The sequence below is a fragment of the Salvelinus fontinalis genome, chromosome 29, assembly GCF_029448725.1.
Source record: "Salvelinus fontinalis isolate EN_2023a chromosome 29, ASM2944872v1, whole genome shotgun sequence".
Lineage (NCBI taxonomy): Eukaryota > Metazoa > Chordata > Actinopteri > Salmoniformes > Salmonidae > Salvelinus > Salvelinus fontinalis.
Window position 1 is genome coordinate 40,800,462 of NC_074693.1, and position 15,962 is coordinate 40,816,423.

Sequence of the window (15,962 nt, forward strand, 5' to 3'; positions counted from 1 at the left end):
TATTTGATCTGTTGTATTGCTGTTGCATTACTAGGCCGTTGGTGTGTCATCCACAGTTACATGTAAGATGCATTTTTGTTTTGCACAGATTCCATCTATTGTGGGTTATTCCGTTATCACATTTGCCTTCTTAATCGAGATATGCATTTGCAGTTTAGGTTGAACAACTCTTGGGGTTACATCGTCAGTGAGGTGAATTTGTTGGATGTGTAGTGTGCAATTATTAAATGAACTGCTCTAAATCAGACATGGCTTTATAAGGGCTTGAAATACTGGTAACAAAGAATAGTCCCTAAAACAAAAACTGCCGAATACAACTTGGGTCGACTCCAAAACAATGATAGAAGCAGTAAACGACCCTTATACTGGAACCATGCAGCCCTCAAACCCGTCCAATGAACATTCGCTCCCTCCCGCCTACCCTGCCTTTCAGTCCCCCTTCCCTTGCTCCCCTCCCCACTGTCACCTCCCCGCTATAGCAGCGAACTAGTCAGCCCAACGTGCAGAGTAGCTCAGCCTTGTATAGCGGCTGGTTCCACGGCGTCGTTTAGAGCGTCGCACTCCATGTGCGTTGCGTGGATGTTGATATTGCGCTCTGCAGCTTGTAACCGCGGCAAGAACTCAACATGTCGAACCCTCCCCACGACCCGTTCTATTCCTCCCCATTCGGACCCTTCTACAGAAGGCACTCGCCTTACATGGTCCAACCCGAGTATAGGATCTACGAGATGAACAAACGACTACAATCTCGTACTGAGGTGAGTTCTGCACAGTATAGGACCTATGTAACGGCACAGGGTCCAGGCAAAGAACGGGGTTGCCCCGTTATTTGAAGGTGTTAGGATGTTTGTTTTCAGGGAGAAATGTATGTGTGTTTGGGTCGGCTCAGTGGTTTAACCTGGAAAGTGGTTACATTTGTAAGTACAGATGTGTTCATGTTACACATGTGCCTAACCTTCCAAGTACAGTATGGCATAGCCTATATTAAGTGGAGTTGTTTTTCCTCCTAAATGACATGATTAAAGTACAGAACTTCTGACAAAAAAATATATATTTTCAAGAAGAAAGATTCATTGTTTGGAGATGCGATCATGTAAAACATGACTGAGCAAGGAAATGTGTTCAGTTCAGTAAGTTTTGGTTTAATTGCCATTGTAAAGATACTTTGTTTGAAATACCAGCCTAGAACACAAACAATTATAAATCATTAGTAACAACAAAAGTTTGTTATTTAGTTTGTCAGGTAAATCTAGTTTGTAGTTTGTCAGGTAAATCTAGTTTGTAGTTTGTCAGGTAAATCTAGTTTGTCGTTTGACAGGTAAATCTAGTTTGTAGTTTGTCAGGTAAATCAAGTTTGTAGTTTGTCAGGTAAATCTAGTTTGTAGTTTGTCAGGTAAATCTAGTTTGTCGTTTGTCAGGTAAATCTAGTTTGTAGTTTGTCAGGTAAATCTAGTTTGTCGTTTGTCAGGTAAATCTATTTAAGTGCATTCAGGAAAAAGAACAGTGTTTCGAAAACATGTGAGGAGGATGTAACTTGACTATCAGGTGTGTGACCTTGGGTTTCTGATTGGGTCAGTCTATTGCATTCTCATGTACTGAACATGACAGATTGATACAGATCGATGGTTACAGACATGTACTTAGAGATAGTTGTTTTTATCAATTGTAGGAATTTGTTTCAAAAAAATCATACATGGGATGTTTGCCAATGATTATGAACAATCTCAGTAAACAGTGCTGTTTTAAAATACTATTTAAGATGAACTTCTGTGAGGTGTATTTTTTGGTTATGGCACAGTAATCCCCAAAAAATGATATAGGGCATTTCCATGTAAAAAGCCCCATAAGCACCAACATGTGAAGTTCAATGGAGCACATCAAATTTCGTATCAAATGAACGCTTTTTGAGAAACGTAGGCATTGTTCAACCATTTTCCATCCTAAAAATGTTGAATAAGCGAAGGCTTAGGTTGCAGAAAAAGTCTCAAAAGGTATTAGAAATACATTAAAACACAATAATGTTGAAGACCCCTGCCCACTAATATCAACATTTATATTTAGTTTTGCAGAAATGATTTGCCTTTTTGTAATATTGCCTAGTGTCTTGTCATTCTGTTATCAAAAACCCACGTCTTTAAGATACTGTATTTTCTCATTTCTCTCCCTCATGAGGAGGGAGGATAATGAAAGTTCACAGAAGTAACAAGTAAAGGTAGACCTACCAATTAATGTAGTTATAGTGTTCTTATTGATAACAGTTTGGTTTGTGATTTATTAAGTGATTAAATACATAATTCTGTTACCAAATCGGTAACAGAATGACCTAAAAACCTGTAACAGAATGACTGCAACTGAACTGGCTACAATGGGAGTACATAGTCGTCGCAAACCACAGTTGGTCCTCCTTTCCACTGGCATACTGTTATGTTCTGCTCATAATTGTGTTCTTTCTCTTTCTGTCGCGTTGTGGTCATAGCAAGAGTGTGAAAACAGAATGGGCAACCCCTCCCTCTCTCGCCCCCCCCCCCCCCCCCCCCCCCCCTCCTTCTTTCTCTCTCCAGTTAATGTAACTCACCCGGCTCTTACTGACACCTACCCATGAGCCCCCTCTCTTTCCTTTTGCCGTAACCAGCCCTCTCACCCATTGAGCACCAACCGACACCAGACGTCCATGGACATTGAAATCTGGTCCTTCCAAATCTGAACCGATCATACACGTCTGTTTCACAAATTTGGTCAGCATAGTTCAGTATAGTAGAGTACAATACACTAGAGTAAAGGATAGATCAGTACAATGCAGTACTCTACTGTACTGTACAGTAGATTTGAAGTTAGTACAGTACAGTATAAGGCCAAGGCAATGTTGCAGAGATGCAATGGCACAACATTCATTAATTATTCAACAGGAGTAGTCCAAACCCTTATGGACTTCCACTCCTGTACCGCCGATACCATGCCGGCAACAACTCCCAGCAACCGACCATACACTCCACCAATTTACTGCCATTATAGCCATCCTTCCAGCCATGCCGGTGGTAAATAGCATTTTGTTTTCATTCATTTTTACGATGGAATTATTCTTTTGAATCTCTCAACCGCCACCAAAAAAAGAGGCAGAAAATGTTTTGGTTGTTTATGAAAACTAAAAGGACTTTATTCATGATATTCATCTCAGAATTGTTTGGCCTTGAATGTCTTTTTTTTTTAAAATATAGAATGAGCCATGTGAACAGATTGAATCTTTGCTATTGTTACCTGGGCATTGTTAAGGTTGTAAATATTGGCAATGGTAACTTATATCTGATAGAAATTCAATACGGAACCTTTCCATGTTTGGTTCCCATCCAGATGTTCCATTGGCCTACAGAAATGATATTGTAATTAATTATACATAAAGCGCATGGCTATCAAAACGGAAAATTCGATGCATGTTGTAAATGACATCCGGCTGTGATGAAAGCGTGTGGAAAACAGTGGATTCAATCTACCTTAAAACTATTCTTGGCTATGTAGTCTGAGAAAAACATTGCAGACAGCAAATTCGCATCCCAAATGGCACCCTATACCCTATAGTGCACTATTTTTGACCAGAGGTCTGTGTGCCCTGGTCAAAAGTAGTGCACTGTATAAGAACTAGGGTGCCATTTGGAACGTAGCCCAAGTCTTGTTAGTGTTTGGTATCCTGCCTTTGGAAGAGTCCTCCACAATATCCACAACAACAAATAGCACAGTGAATCCTTTGATTATTGAACTGGTGCCTGGCTGACTTGATGTTGTCCCAAAGTGTGTTCAATTGGCCCTATCATTGAACTGCAGCAAAGATAACAATTATATTGGTAATTCTGTTTTCATTCAGTTATTTCCCTGGTATTTGTTAAAAATGGTACCAGTTGATACTATGTAGAAATAAGTAACAGAAAGCACCGCCTTTAACCATACATTTCTGAGTAAATATCATGTAAATACCAGCAGAAACAGGACCATAATATCCATATGCAAAATACAATACCAGTCAAAAGTGTGGACCCACCTACTCATTCAAGGGTTTTTCTTTATTTGTACTATTTTCTACCTTGTAGAATAATAGTGAAGACATCAAAACTATGAAATAACGCATATGGAATCATGTAGTAACCAAAAAAGTGATAAACAGTTCAAAATGTATTTATATTTGAGATTCTTCAAAGTAGCCACACTTTGTCTTGATGACAGCTTTGCATGCTCTTGGCATTCTCTCAACCAGCTTCATAAGGAATGCTTTTTCAACAGTCTTGAAGGAGTTCCCACATATGCTGAGCACTTGTTGGCTGCCTTTCCTTCACTCTGCGGTCTAACTTATCCCAAACCATCTCAATTGGGTTGAGGTTGGGTGATCGTGGAGGCCAGGTCATCTGATGCAGCACTCCATCACTCTCCTTCTTGGTCAAATAGCCCTTACATAGCCTGGAGGTGTGTTGGATCATTGTCCTATTGAAAAACAAATGATTGTCCCGCTATGCGCAAACCTGATGGGATGGCGTATTGCTGCAGAATGCTGTGGAAGCCATGTTGGTTAAGTGTGCCTTGAATTCTAAATAAATCACTGACAGTGTCACCAGCAAAGCACCCCCACGCCATCACACCTCCTCTTACATGATCTCACACATGTGAAGATCATCCGTTCACCTACTCTGCGTCTCACAAAGACACGGCGGTTTAAACCAAAAATGTCAGATTTGGACTCATCAGACCGAAGGACAGATTTCCACCGGTCTAATGTCCATTGCTCGTATTTCTTGGCCCAAGCAAGTCTCTTCTTATTATTGGTGTCCTTTAGTAGTGGTTTCTTTGCAGCAATTCGACCACGAAGGCCTGATTCACGCAGTCTCCTCTGAACAGTTGATGTTGAGATGTGTCTGTTACTTGAACTCTGAAACAATTATTTGGGCAGCAATTTCCGAGGCTGATAACTCTAATGAACTTATCCTCTGCAGCAGAGGTAACTCTGGGTCTTCCTTTCCTGTGGCGGTCCTCATGAGAGCCAGTTTCATCATAGCGCTTGATGGTTTTTGCGACTGCACTTGAAAAAAACGTTCTTGAAATTTTCCGTAATGACTGACCTTCATGTCTTAAAGTAATGATGGATTGTCGTTTCTCTTTGCTTATTTGAGCTGTTGGCATATTATGGACGTGGTCTTTTTTATAACAACCCTACCTTGTCACAACATAACTGATTGGTTCAAACGGATTAAGAAGGAAAGAAATTCAACAAATTAACTTTTAACAAGGCACACCTGTTAACTGAAATGCATTCCAGGCGACTACCTCATAAAGCTAGTTGAGAGAATACCAAGAGTGTGCAAAGCTGTGGCTACTTTGAAGAATCTCAAATATAAAATATATTTTGATTTGTTTAACACTTTTTTTGGTTACTACATGATTCCATATGTGTTGTTTCACAGTTTTGATGTCTTCCCTGTTATTCTACAATATAGAAAATATTACAAATAAAGAAAAACCCTGCAATGAGTAGGTTTGTCCGAACTTTTGACTGTACTGTAAGTAACAACGTTGTATAATCTTGTGTTGTTTTAAAACAGGGCGTAGAAAATGTCACTTTTTTAAAAGAGCAACCTGGACTCCATAAAATGAAAATAGCTGAATAGGTGTGTTGGACTTGTTATGCATCCTAAATGATGCCATATTTCCTTCATAGTGCAATATTTTTGACCAGGGTCCATAGGGGCCCATTTGATGGGCTCATTTTTTGGCGGGTTATCTTTTCAGCACAGGTATGCCATTTTCCTAGCAGTCAGTTATATTAGTAAGTGTATGGCTGTTGAATCATGCCAACCACTATTCAATACTAGGACTATATATTGGCGTGTGTAGAAAAATATCAGGTACCCTTTTTTTATCTACTACCTTTTCTACTTAGAAAAGGTAAATAAATATACAGGGATGCAATACATTCTGAAATATTTCACTACCAGGTCTGCATTTACATTTGTTTATGGATGTGTATTTATGTTTGTTGTTGAGTTACCAAACCCCAGACACAGCAGCAAAATAGACACTGAGGACGGGAGCTGGGAATCAGCTCAAGTCTAGTTTTTACATGAAGTTGTTGTTGGCAAGCAAGTCAACTCATATGAGTCACTAATGTCCATGCCCTGTCCAGCTGATGAGAATAGTTTGGCCCAGAGAACAGCATATTACTGCAGTGTTACTTTGTGTTCCGGAAGCAAGTCGGAATGGTCGAGTCTTAAAACCTAATCTGTTTTAGGTTATGAAGCGGTTTTAAACAAGTAATAGGTGTTGTGTTGTTGTTAGGTAAACGATGGCATTTTGCTGAGTGAATATCGATGTTACTGTATGCGTACTTCAAGGTCACTGATGGAGTAAACATTGGGTTATGCTATATGTTAAAGGTCATATAAACAATTTATCACCTGAAGTTATATTTTAAGTAAAGTTCAGTTTCTCGAGCATGTTGCTGAAACTGTTAGCCTATTAAAAATGAACCTGTGAAGGTTCACCTTTTTAGATGACAATCCTCGTTACATCTTGTCGTACAGCAGTTATGACTCTTAATTAATACATTCTGCCCCAACTGTTCAATGCTGTATATCGCCATTATAATATTAATGTTTTTCAACCCTGATATTTTCCCAGTAATCCGTTTCACATTCAGTCAGATAAAACATACTTGGATTTGAATAAATATCAACAAGCCATAGTAAGTTTACAATTTATATTGTATCATCTTACAATCATAAACTCTGTGTATGGCCTTCATCACCATCACCATTGAACCACTAACTGTAAACTGTACTGTACTAGGAATACACTATGAAAGATGACTGTAAGTTCACTAATGATTAAACCACATCACTTGACATGCCATATCTTTTCAACACACGGCGCGCCATTGTCCTATTACATTTCATTTTACCCAGCGAACCTCTTCTGACCTACCAATCAAAACAGATTTTGATTGTTATATGACCATATGCGTACGGACCGTGAGGTTCGACCGCATTGATTATGGCTACCGACCCCCGTATGAAGCCTCTACACACATCACATAAACATACGCACACCCCTCTGCTGTGATTTAGGGGTTGTGGGGGAATCTGACACTTAAGCGGATATGCAAATGAGGAGTCGGATTACCATTCAGAGGAGGGGCCTGCTCGACCCCAGCCGCTGTAAGCCCATTAGCATAAACATTGTTAATATTCAGCAGGAGAGCGAGGAATAAAGCGTAACGCTGCGAGCGAGAAGCTGAGAGAGAGAAGAGAGAGAGAGAGACAGAGACAGAGACAGAGACAGAGACAGAGACAGAGACAGAGAGAGAGAGAAGAGAGAGAAGAGAGAGAAGAGAGAGAAGAGAGAGAAGAGAGAGAGAGAGACAGAGACAGAGACAGAGACAGAGACAGAGACAGAGACAGAGACAGAGAGAGAGAGAAGAGAGAGAAGAGAGAGAAGAGAGAGAAGAGAGAGAAGAGAGAGAGAGAGAGAGAGAGAGAAAGGGGGAAACAATAGCACTTTAATGGAGGGTGTTACGTAGATTAGTATCGGCCAGTATTATCTGATGTGCTCAGGTTGAAAAGCAGTAATGGGAAGTTAAAATATTCACCTGGATTTAGACAGTGTGCCTGAACCTTAGCTCTACTGAGGTGGATTGTGTTTAGTTTGGTGAAATCTGATAATTTACTCTTTCATTGACTGACCTCTGGTTGACTGACTGACTGTCTATTTTGTATGTAATCGGGTGGCCTGTTCCAAAATCAACCCCTTGTCCCTAGCCCCCCTTTTCCCAACCCCTAGGCATTTGTGTAGATCTGATCGGATTGGCTACTGTATAAGCGTTAAGGCAAAAATCCACCCCTCCCAGTCTATCAGAGGGCAAATTGGGATTATTACCATATTGCTTATACTTCTCAGATCTACATGAAGAGCCCAGGAGTGGGGGATATGAGTCAATGTGGAACTGAACGTTAAGTGATTGTTGTCAGTCCATTGCTTAAGGATACTGTACACTGCACTGCCCCCATCTGGGAATGACATTCCACCTTTTATCAGAGTTAGATCCCTTCATCCTCAGCCATGCAAGAGAATCACCAGTATGTGGAAAACTTACTCCGTGATTTAAGCAGTGCATAAAACAGACACAAAATCCCATCCTAGATGGGTCCTACAGTACCTACAGGTGTTGCATCTTCATTTGACCTATATTGTCCCAGAAAAATAGTCCTGCAGCAACAGGATTTTAACATTTAGTCCATAATGTTGGTTGATTGGTGGTTAGGCTATTAGCTGGCCAAAAGTAGACTACATGAAAAGTACAATACTGTGTGTTAGTGTGGGTTTTCAGTGAAAAGAGTGATCAAATTAAGATCCTACATCTGCCCCTGGCCTGAAATGGCCAAATACCACAGACAATTGTGACAGTTGTTTCATTATAGACAGTGCCTATCAAACTTGCCTATCAAACAGTGCCTATCAAACTTGATTTGCTCTGTTTCCATCAATTGTGCTAATCAATCAGACCTGGGTTCAAATACATTTTAAAATCTTTCAAATACTTTGGCCGTTTGCTTTAGCCTGCCTGAAGTGCTAGATGGGTGGGGTTTGCAGAATTGGGACTATTCTATTGGTTCTTTAAGCCAGGCAAGCTCAAATAAGCACAGATAAAGTGTTTGCAATTATTTGAACTCAGGTCTGATGCTAATCAATTTAGTTATCATCAGATGTTGTTAGAGGATGTTCACATGTCTAACTCCAAAAAAAAACATATTTGGCCCAAACAATGAGGTGTTGGTCCGGCCAGCAGGAAGCTTGGACAATGGTCCCACCTTTTTCCTGCCACTTTCCCACAGTTCCCATAGTTCCTTCCAGGGTACAGTGTTGCACAGATAACTGATAAGACACAGGAACTTATCACTTCCTGTTCATGTGATTTTTTTATTTATTTTATTTATGAATTTCTGTTCTTCATGATCATAGTGAATATGGATGTTTTATTATCATGGCTTGTAGTGCTGATGCCACAGCCCACAGACATAGCTGTCCCTAATTGATTCCTTCTATGTCTTTAATAAAGAAATTGTTAGTTCATTAATAATGGCATACCATTATTGTGTTTTTTTGTGTGGGTAGATTAACTTTAATATTGCAGATACATTGTGGCTTCCATCAATGTAATTGTCTGCATCATTTCCAATTCCCCATATATTTTTTTGTAAATATATTTATACTACCGTTCAAAAGTTTAGGGTCACTTAGAAATGTCCATGTTATTGTTATTATCAGCAACCATCACTCCTGTGTTCCAATGGCACGTTGTGTTAGCTAATCCAAGTTTATCATTTTGAAAGGCTAATTGATCATTAGAAAACCCTTTTGCAATTATGTTAGCACATCTAAAAACTGTTGTGCTGATTAAAGAAGCAATGAAACTGGCCTTCTTTAGACTAGTTGAGTATCTGGAGCATCAGCATTTGTGGGTTCGATTATAGGCTCAAAATGGCTAGAAATAAATAACTTTCTTCTGAAACACGTCAGTCTATTCTTCTTCTGAGAAATGAAGGCTATTCCATGTGAGAAATTGCCAAGAAACGGAATATCTGGTACAACACTGTGTACTACTCCCTTCACAGAACAGTGCAAACTGTCTTTAACCAGAATAGAAAGAGGAGTGGGAGGCCCCGGTGCACAACTGAGCAAAAGGACAAGTACATTAGAGTGCCATCACCGTACAATGACACCTTTGTTTTTAAGCCCTGGATTTCTAACCCCTTGATATTGTTGTTGGATCTGATTTTAATAGCTAACATTTCGATGGCCATAGTAAATAGATATGCCAATAGTGGACAACCTTGTTTTACTCCTCTTTATAGTTTAATCCTTTCTGAGAAGTAGCCATTTTTTACTATTTTACACCTAGGGTTACTATACATAACCTTAACCCATTTTATAACAGTTTCTCCGAAATTGAAATATTCCAGGCATTTATATATACATTCCAGTTGTACTTAATCAAAAACCTTTTCAAAGTCAGCTATGAATACCAGGCCTGTTTTACCAGATTTTTCATAGTGTTCTATTGTTTCCAGTACTTGTCTTATATTATCTCCAATGTATCATCCATGTAAAAAACCTGTCTGATTTGTATGAATAATATCTGACAATACATTTTTAATTGTATGCGCTATGCTTTTAGCTACAATTTTTGTATACATTTTTGAATTTTAGCTATTGGCATACAATTTTATAATGCTAATTATTCTCTCTGACATATTAGATGAGTAGGTGATAAATACCGATAACAATTATGTCAAATGGCCATATAATGTACAGGTGCTATAATTCTCAAAATGTCAGAAAACCACATTGTTGACTATTCCCACCAGAAACATAGGGAAGACTTCGGAAGACAGGTTACAGCTGGAGTTAAATTTATTGGCATAACAACTACGCTCGTCTTCACTGATGAATTTTTTTTTACTCTGGTTTCAGGAAATTAGCTGATGAACTATACACTATACCAATGATACCACAATACTCACAAAGCATTATGAGTAAAACTGGCATTGAGTTTGATGAGGCAAACAGCTGCATGTTTATTGGTCCAATTAGTGCATGCTGTTGTGTTGTCTAGGACCCAGTGGCCATGTGAAGTGGGTAGTGGCCATGTGAAGGCAGTAGCTTTTCAAGGACACAGCTTTTCTTTCGTTCACCTCCAGTCATTTGCATAATGCACGGGTGGTATCCCTAATGTTTGCTTACTGCTTTGTACCACAGTAAACAGCTTTAGAAAAATATATCAGCTTTGCTAGCATTGCATACTGAATTTAATGTACTTAAATTGTGCATTATAATGCATAGTTTGAATAGTATGTATCTCTTCACACCTACACTCATATGCGCTTTACATACAGTATGTACACTACCTTGAAAAGCTCTCTATGCATCATGACTGTGCCTTCAGACACTTAAGCCATTATGCTTCGTAACCCCAGGGCCTTCGACAGTATAATTCTCATTGTCAAAGATGCAGGGTCTGATCCATTCACTATTTGAATGGGATTGCAGAGGTTGTTAATTCACCAAGGTTAGGCCCCAGACACACCCACTCTCTAGGAGGCCACTCTCGTGCAATAGACCAGCGGAAGAAGGCGGAAATACCCCGTAACTAAAGCATGCTGGGAATATTATTGCGTCAGATTGAAATGTATTGACATTGCGCCTCAATTCATGGAGTGTTGTAAGTGTGCGTGTGTGTGTGCTAATTTCTGTGTTACTGTTAGTGAGTGTGTGTATGCGCTCATTATGTGTTTGTGACTTTGTGTGTACATGACTGTGTGTGTGTGTGTGTGTGTGTGTGTGTGCGTGCGTGTGTGTCATTTATTTGTAAGTGTGTGTGAATAGGAGCCTCAGGTCTACTGTTATTTACAGACAATCCTCACTATGGTGTCCCACTAATCTTTTAGCTATCCCATAAATCCATGCCCGCTTGGCCCGCTGTGATGTGATGAGTCGCTTCACACACACACACACACACACACACACACACACACACACACACACACACACACACACACACACACACACACACACACACACACACACACACACACACACACACACACACACACACACACACACACACACAGGAGGCTGAAGAAATTCGGCTTGTCACCAAAAGCACTCACAAACTTCTACAGATGCACAATCGAGAGCATCCTGTCGGGCTCTATCACCGCCTGGTACGGCAACTGCTCCGCCCACAACCGTAAGGCTCTCCAGAGGGTAGTGAGGTCTGCAGAACGCATCACCGGGGGCAAACTACCTGCCCTCCAGGACACCTACACCACCCGATGTCACAGGAAGGCCATAAAGATCATCAAGGACAACAACCACCCAAGCCACTGCCTGTTCACCCCGCTATCATCCAGAAGGCGAGGTCAGTACAGGTGCATCAAAGCAGGGACCGAGAGACTGAAAAACAGCTTCTATCTCAAGGCCATCAGACTGTTAAACAGCCACCACTAACATTTAGCGGCCGCTGCCAACATACTGACTCAACTCCAGCCACTTTAAAAATGGGAATTGATGTAAATTATGTAAAAATGTACCACTAGCCACTTTAAACAATGCCACTTAATATAATGTTTACATACTCTACATTACCCATCTCATATGTATATGTATATACTGTACTCTATATCATCTACTGCATCTTGCCATCTTTATGTAATACATGTACCACTAGCCACTTTAAACTATGCCACTTTATGTTTACATACCCTACAGTACTCATCTCATATGTATATACCGTACTCTATACCATCTACTGCATCTTGCCTATGCCGTTCTGTACCATCACTCATTCATATATCTTTATGTACATATTCTTTATCCCTTTACACTTGCGTGTATAAGGTAGTAGTTGTGGAAATGTTAGGTTAGATTACTTGTTGTTATTACTGCATTGTCGGAACTAGAAGCACAAGCATTTCGCTACACTCGCATTAACATCTGCTAACCATGTGTATGTGACTAATAAAATTTGATTTGATTTGACACACACACACACACACACACACACACACACACACACACACACACACACACACACGCACACACGTGCTCACACACAAACACACCCCCCACCACCACACACACACTACCCCCCACCACACAGACACACACACACACACACACACACACCTTCTTGCCCTTTGTGCTGTTGTCTGTGGCCAATAATTTTTGTACCATGTTTTGTGCTGCTAACATGTTGTGTTGCTACCATGTTGTGTTGTTGTCTTAGGTCTCTCTTTATGTAGTGTTATGGTGTCTCTCTTGTCGTGATGTGTGTTTTGTCCTATATTAATATATATATTTTTTATCGCAGCCCCTGTCCCCGCAGGAGACCTTTTGCCTTTTGGTAGGCCGTCATTGTAAATAAGAATTTGTTCTTAATTGACTTGCCTAGTTAATTCAAGAAATTAAATACATAGACACACACACACTATCACCCACTCCAATTGACAAATTTGATAAATCCCTCTAGACGGAAACTATCTGTTCAAATCAATAGGGCTTTATTGGCTGGCAGTGGCAGGTGTCAGAGAGGATAACCTGCTGTGTTAGTTCACCTGAGGTCTCTGCAGCTTGCCACTGATCTGTGGTGGTTGACACCAGCTAGCATAGCACCGCTGGCTTGTCAGCTAGTCAGGAATTCAGGTAGCGTAAATGAAAGCATGACACGAGTGTGTGGAGAGTTTCCCCTCCTGTCCAGCGATGCATGGAGGTGGGGAAGGAGGAAGCTGGTCTGGATAGCTGTTGCATGGGATAGATTTGGATGAGATGTTAAAGAGAAAGAGGGAAGTGTGGCAGAGTTGTCAAGTACTGATTGTTTTATATACATTTGGTTCGGGTGGCAGCTGGCCTAGCCTAGATAGCCTAGCAGTTAAGGGGTTGGGCCATTAAGTGAAAGGTTGCTGGTTCGTATCCCTTAGCTGACTAGGTGAAAAATCTGTCAATGTGCCCTTGAGCAAGGAACCCTAATTGCTCCTGTAAGTCGCTCTGGATAAGAGTGTCTGCTAAAATGTAAATATAAATGTTTTATTTGCATACAGGCAGCTGACCTGACTGGGTAGTGTATCTATCTAACAGAAATCCGAACTACAGTATAGAGTAAAACACAGTCTAAGTATTATACCAATACACACGAGGATTGCAATTGAATATATCTTCAGCAAAAATGATTCTATTGGTTCCAATTCAACATTTTGATACCAGAAGGCCTATATGTTGCTTTGGAGGCCTTTGCGCCCCACCTTGAAATCAAACTAGGGGAAACACTGCCATGCACATACAGTACAGTACTTACTGTGATGTAAGCATCAGCCAAATGAATCAAAGATAGACCACTGTTCTGTATCTCCTTTTCAACTCTGCTCTTTCTTGAAACAGAGGCCCTGTTTGTATGGTTGAATGCCAGAGCAAAATGTCAATGGACCTCCTGAATGGAACATATTGAGTCGAAACTGACTCACTAACATAGAAATCCATTCTGTAAAGTAGCAGGAGCTTAAGTAAGAGGATGTTGAAGGGATGTTTCCACTAGTAATCCCACAAGTTTATATGGAATAGGACATCTGACATGTATTAAATCCCCTCACCTGTTATTTGACAAAAGGAAAAAGTTCTGAAGACAGACTAAGTAATGCCTTTCATCGACACACTACGGGAAAACACAATTGTCTATGTGTTCTACTCCTACTTCATTTTACTACTAACAAAATATTTACCTTCTACTGTTGAAGTCGGAAGTTTACATACACTTACACGGAACCCAAATCGTGCACTCTTGTGCATACATTTATTTTGCCACCCACACCAATCACGATCACGACACGCAGGTTAAAATATCAAAACAAACTCTGAACCAATGACATTAATTTGGGGACAGGTCGAAAATCATTAAACATGTATGGCAATTTAGCTAGTTAGCTTGCACTTGCTAGCTAATGTGTCCTATTTAGCTAGCTGGCTGTTGCTAGCTAATTTGTCCTGGGATATAAACATTGAGTTGTTATTTTACATGAAATGCACAAGGTCCTCTGACAATTAATCCACACATAAAAAGGTAAACCGAAAGGTTTCTAGTCATCTCTCCTCCTTCCAGGCTTTTTCGTCTTTGAATTTATATGGTGATTGGCATCTTGCACCCACACTGCGCGAGCAGTCTTCCATTTGGAAGACCCATTTGCAACCAAGCTTCAACTTCCTGACTGATGTCTTGAGATGTTGCTTCAATATATCCACATAATTTTCCTCCCTCATGATGCAGTCTAATTTGTGAAGGGCACCAGTCCCTCTTGCAACAAAGCACCCCCACAACATGATGCTACCACCCCCGTGCTTCAGGGTTGGGATGGTCTTCTTCGGCTTGCAAGCCTCCCCCTTTTTCCTCCAAACATACCGATGGTCATTATGGCCAAACAGTTCTATTTGTGTTTCATCAGACCTTTTGTTTTTTTAGTTTAGTTTATTAATTTGACGATTTTTAAAAAACAAGCACAAAAATCTTAAAAGCCATACATGCACATGAATAAAATCACCGAGGACAACACACAATAAAGTCTGGGACTCATTTCCATTGTGGTCGTCTGGAGACAAGATGGCTAGACAAGATCGAACACAGTATGGCAGTCAAGAGGACCAGAGGAAATTTCCTCAAAAAGTATGATCTTTGTCCCCATGTAGAGTCGCAAACCGTTGTGGGGCTTTTTATGACGGTTTTGAAGCAGTGGCTTCTTCCTAGCAGAGGGGCCTTTCAGGTTATGTCGATATAGGACTTGTTTTAATGTGAATTATAAGTGAAATAATCTGTCTGTAAACAATTGTTGGAAAAATACTTGTGTCATGCACAAAGTAGATGTCCTATCTGATTTGCCAAAACTATTGTTTGTTAACAATACATTTGTGGAGTGGTTGAAAAGTTTTAATGACTTCAACCTAACTGTATGTAAACTTCCGACTTCAACTGTATATGGAAATGTGATACAATGTTTAGCCATTTACAACACGAAAACCATAAAAGTTGTTGAATGGCAATAAAGTTCAAGTTAAAGCAGCTGACCATACTGAAAGTGTTATTGAATGGAGAGGCTTGTCATGGAGAGAGAGAGATGGAAAGCGAAAGAGGGAGCGAGACAGAATGAGAGAGAGAGGAAGTGAAGACAGAGGGAGAGAAGGTGAATGAATGAAAGAGAGTGAGAGAGAGAGAGAGAGAGAGAGAGAGAAGGTGAATGAAAGAGAGAGAGAGAGAGAGAGAGAGAGAGAGAGAGAGAGAGAGAGGAGAGAGAGAGAGGGAAGGGGATAGAGTGCCTTGTTGCCCCTTGGCTTTACTGTCACTCCCTGGAGACCCCTCACAGGACAGGATTATCTGCTGAGGTCATTCAGCC

The 15,962-nt window shown here is 40.3% G+C and overlaps 1 protein-coding gene across 4 annotated transcripts in view; it reads left to right on the forward strand.

The window, feature by feature from the left end:
• Positions 1–452: 452 nt before the first annotated feature.
• Positions 453–15,962, forward strand: part of LOC129827981 (LIM domain-binding protein 2-like) — a 94,708-nt gene continuing 79,198 nt past the window's right edge. For 2 of the 4 annotated variants that reach the window (XM_055889333.1, XM_055889334.1), the window contains exon 1: positions 453–758. In XM_055889333.1, coding sequence (XP_055745308.1) covers positions 627–758 — 132 coding nt within the window. In that variant the 5' untranslated portion in view covers positions 453–626. The remainder of the gene's footprint in view (positions 759–15,962) is intronic. The other 2 variants (XM_055889331.1, XM_055889332.1) reach the window with 1 other exon arrangement.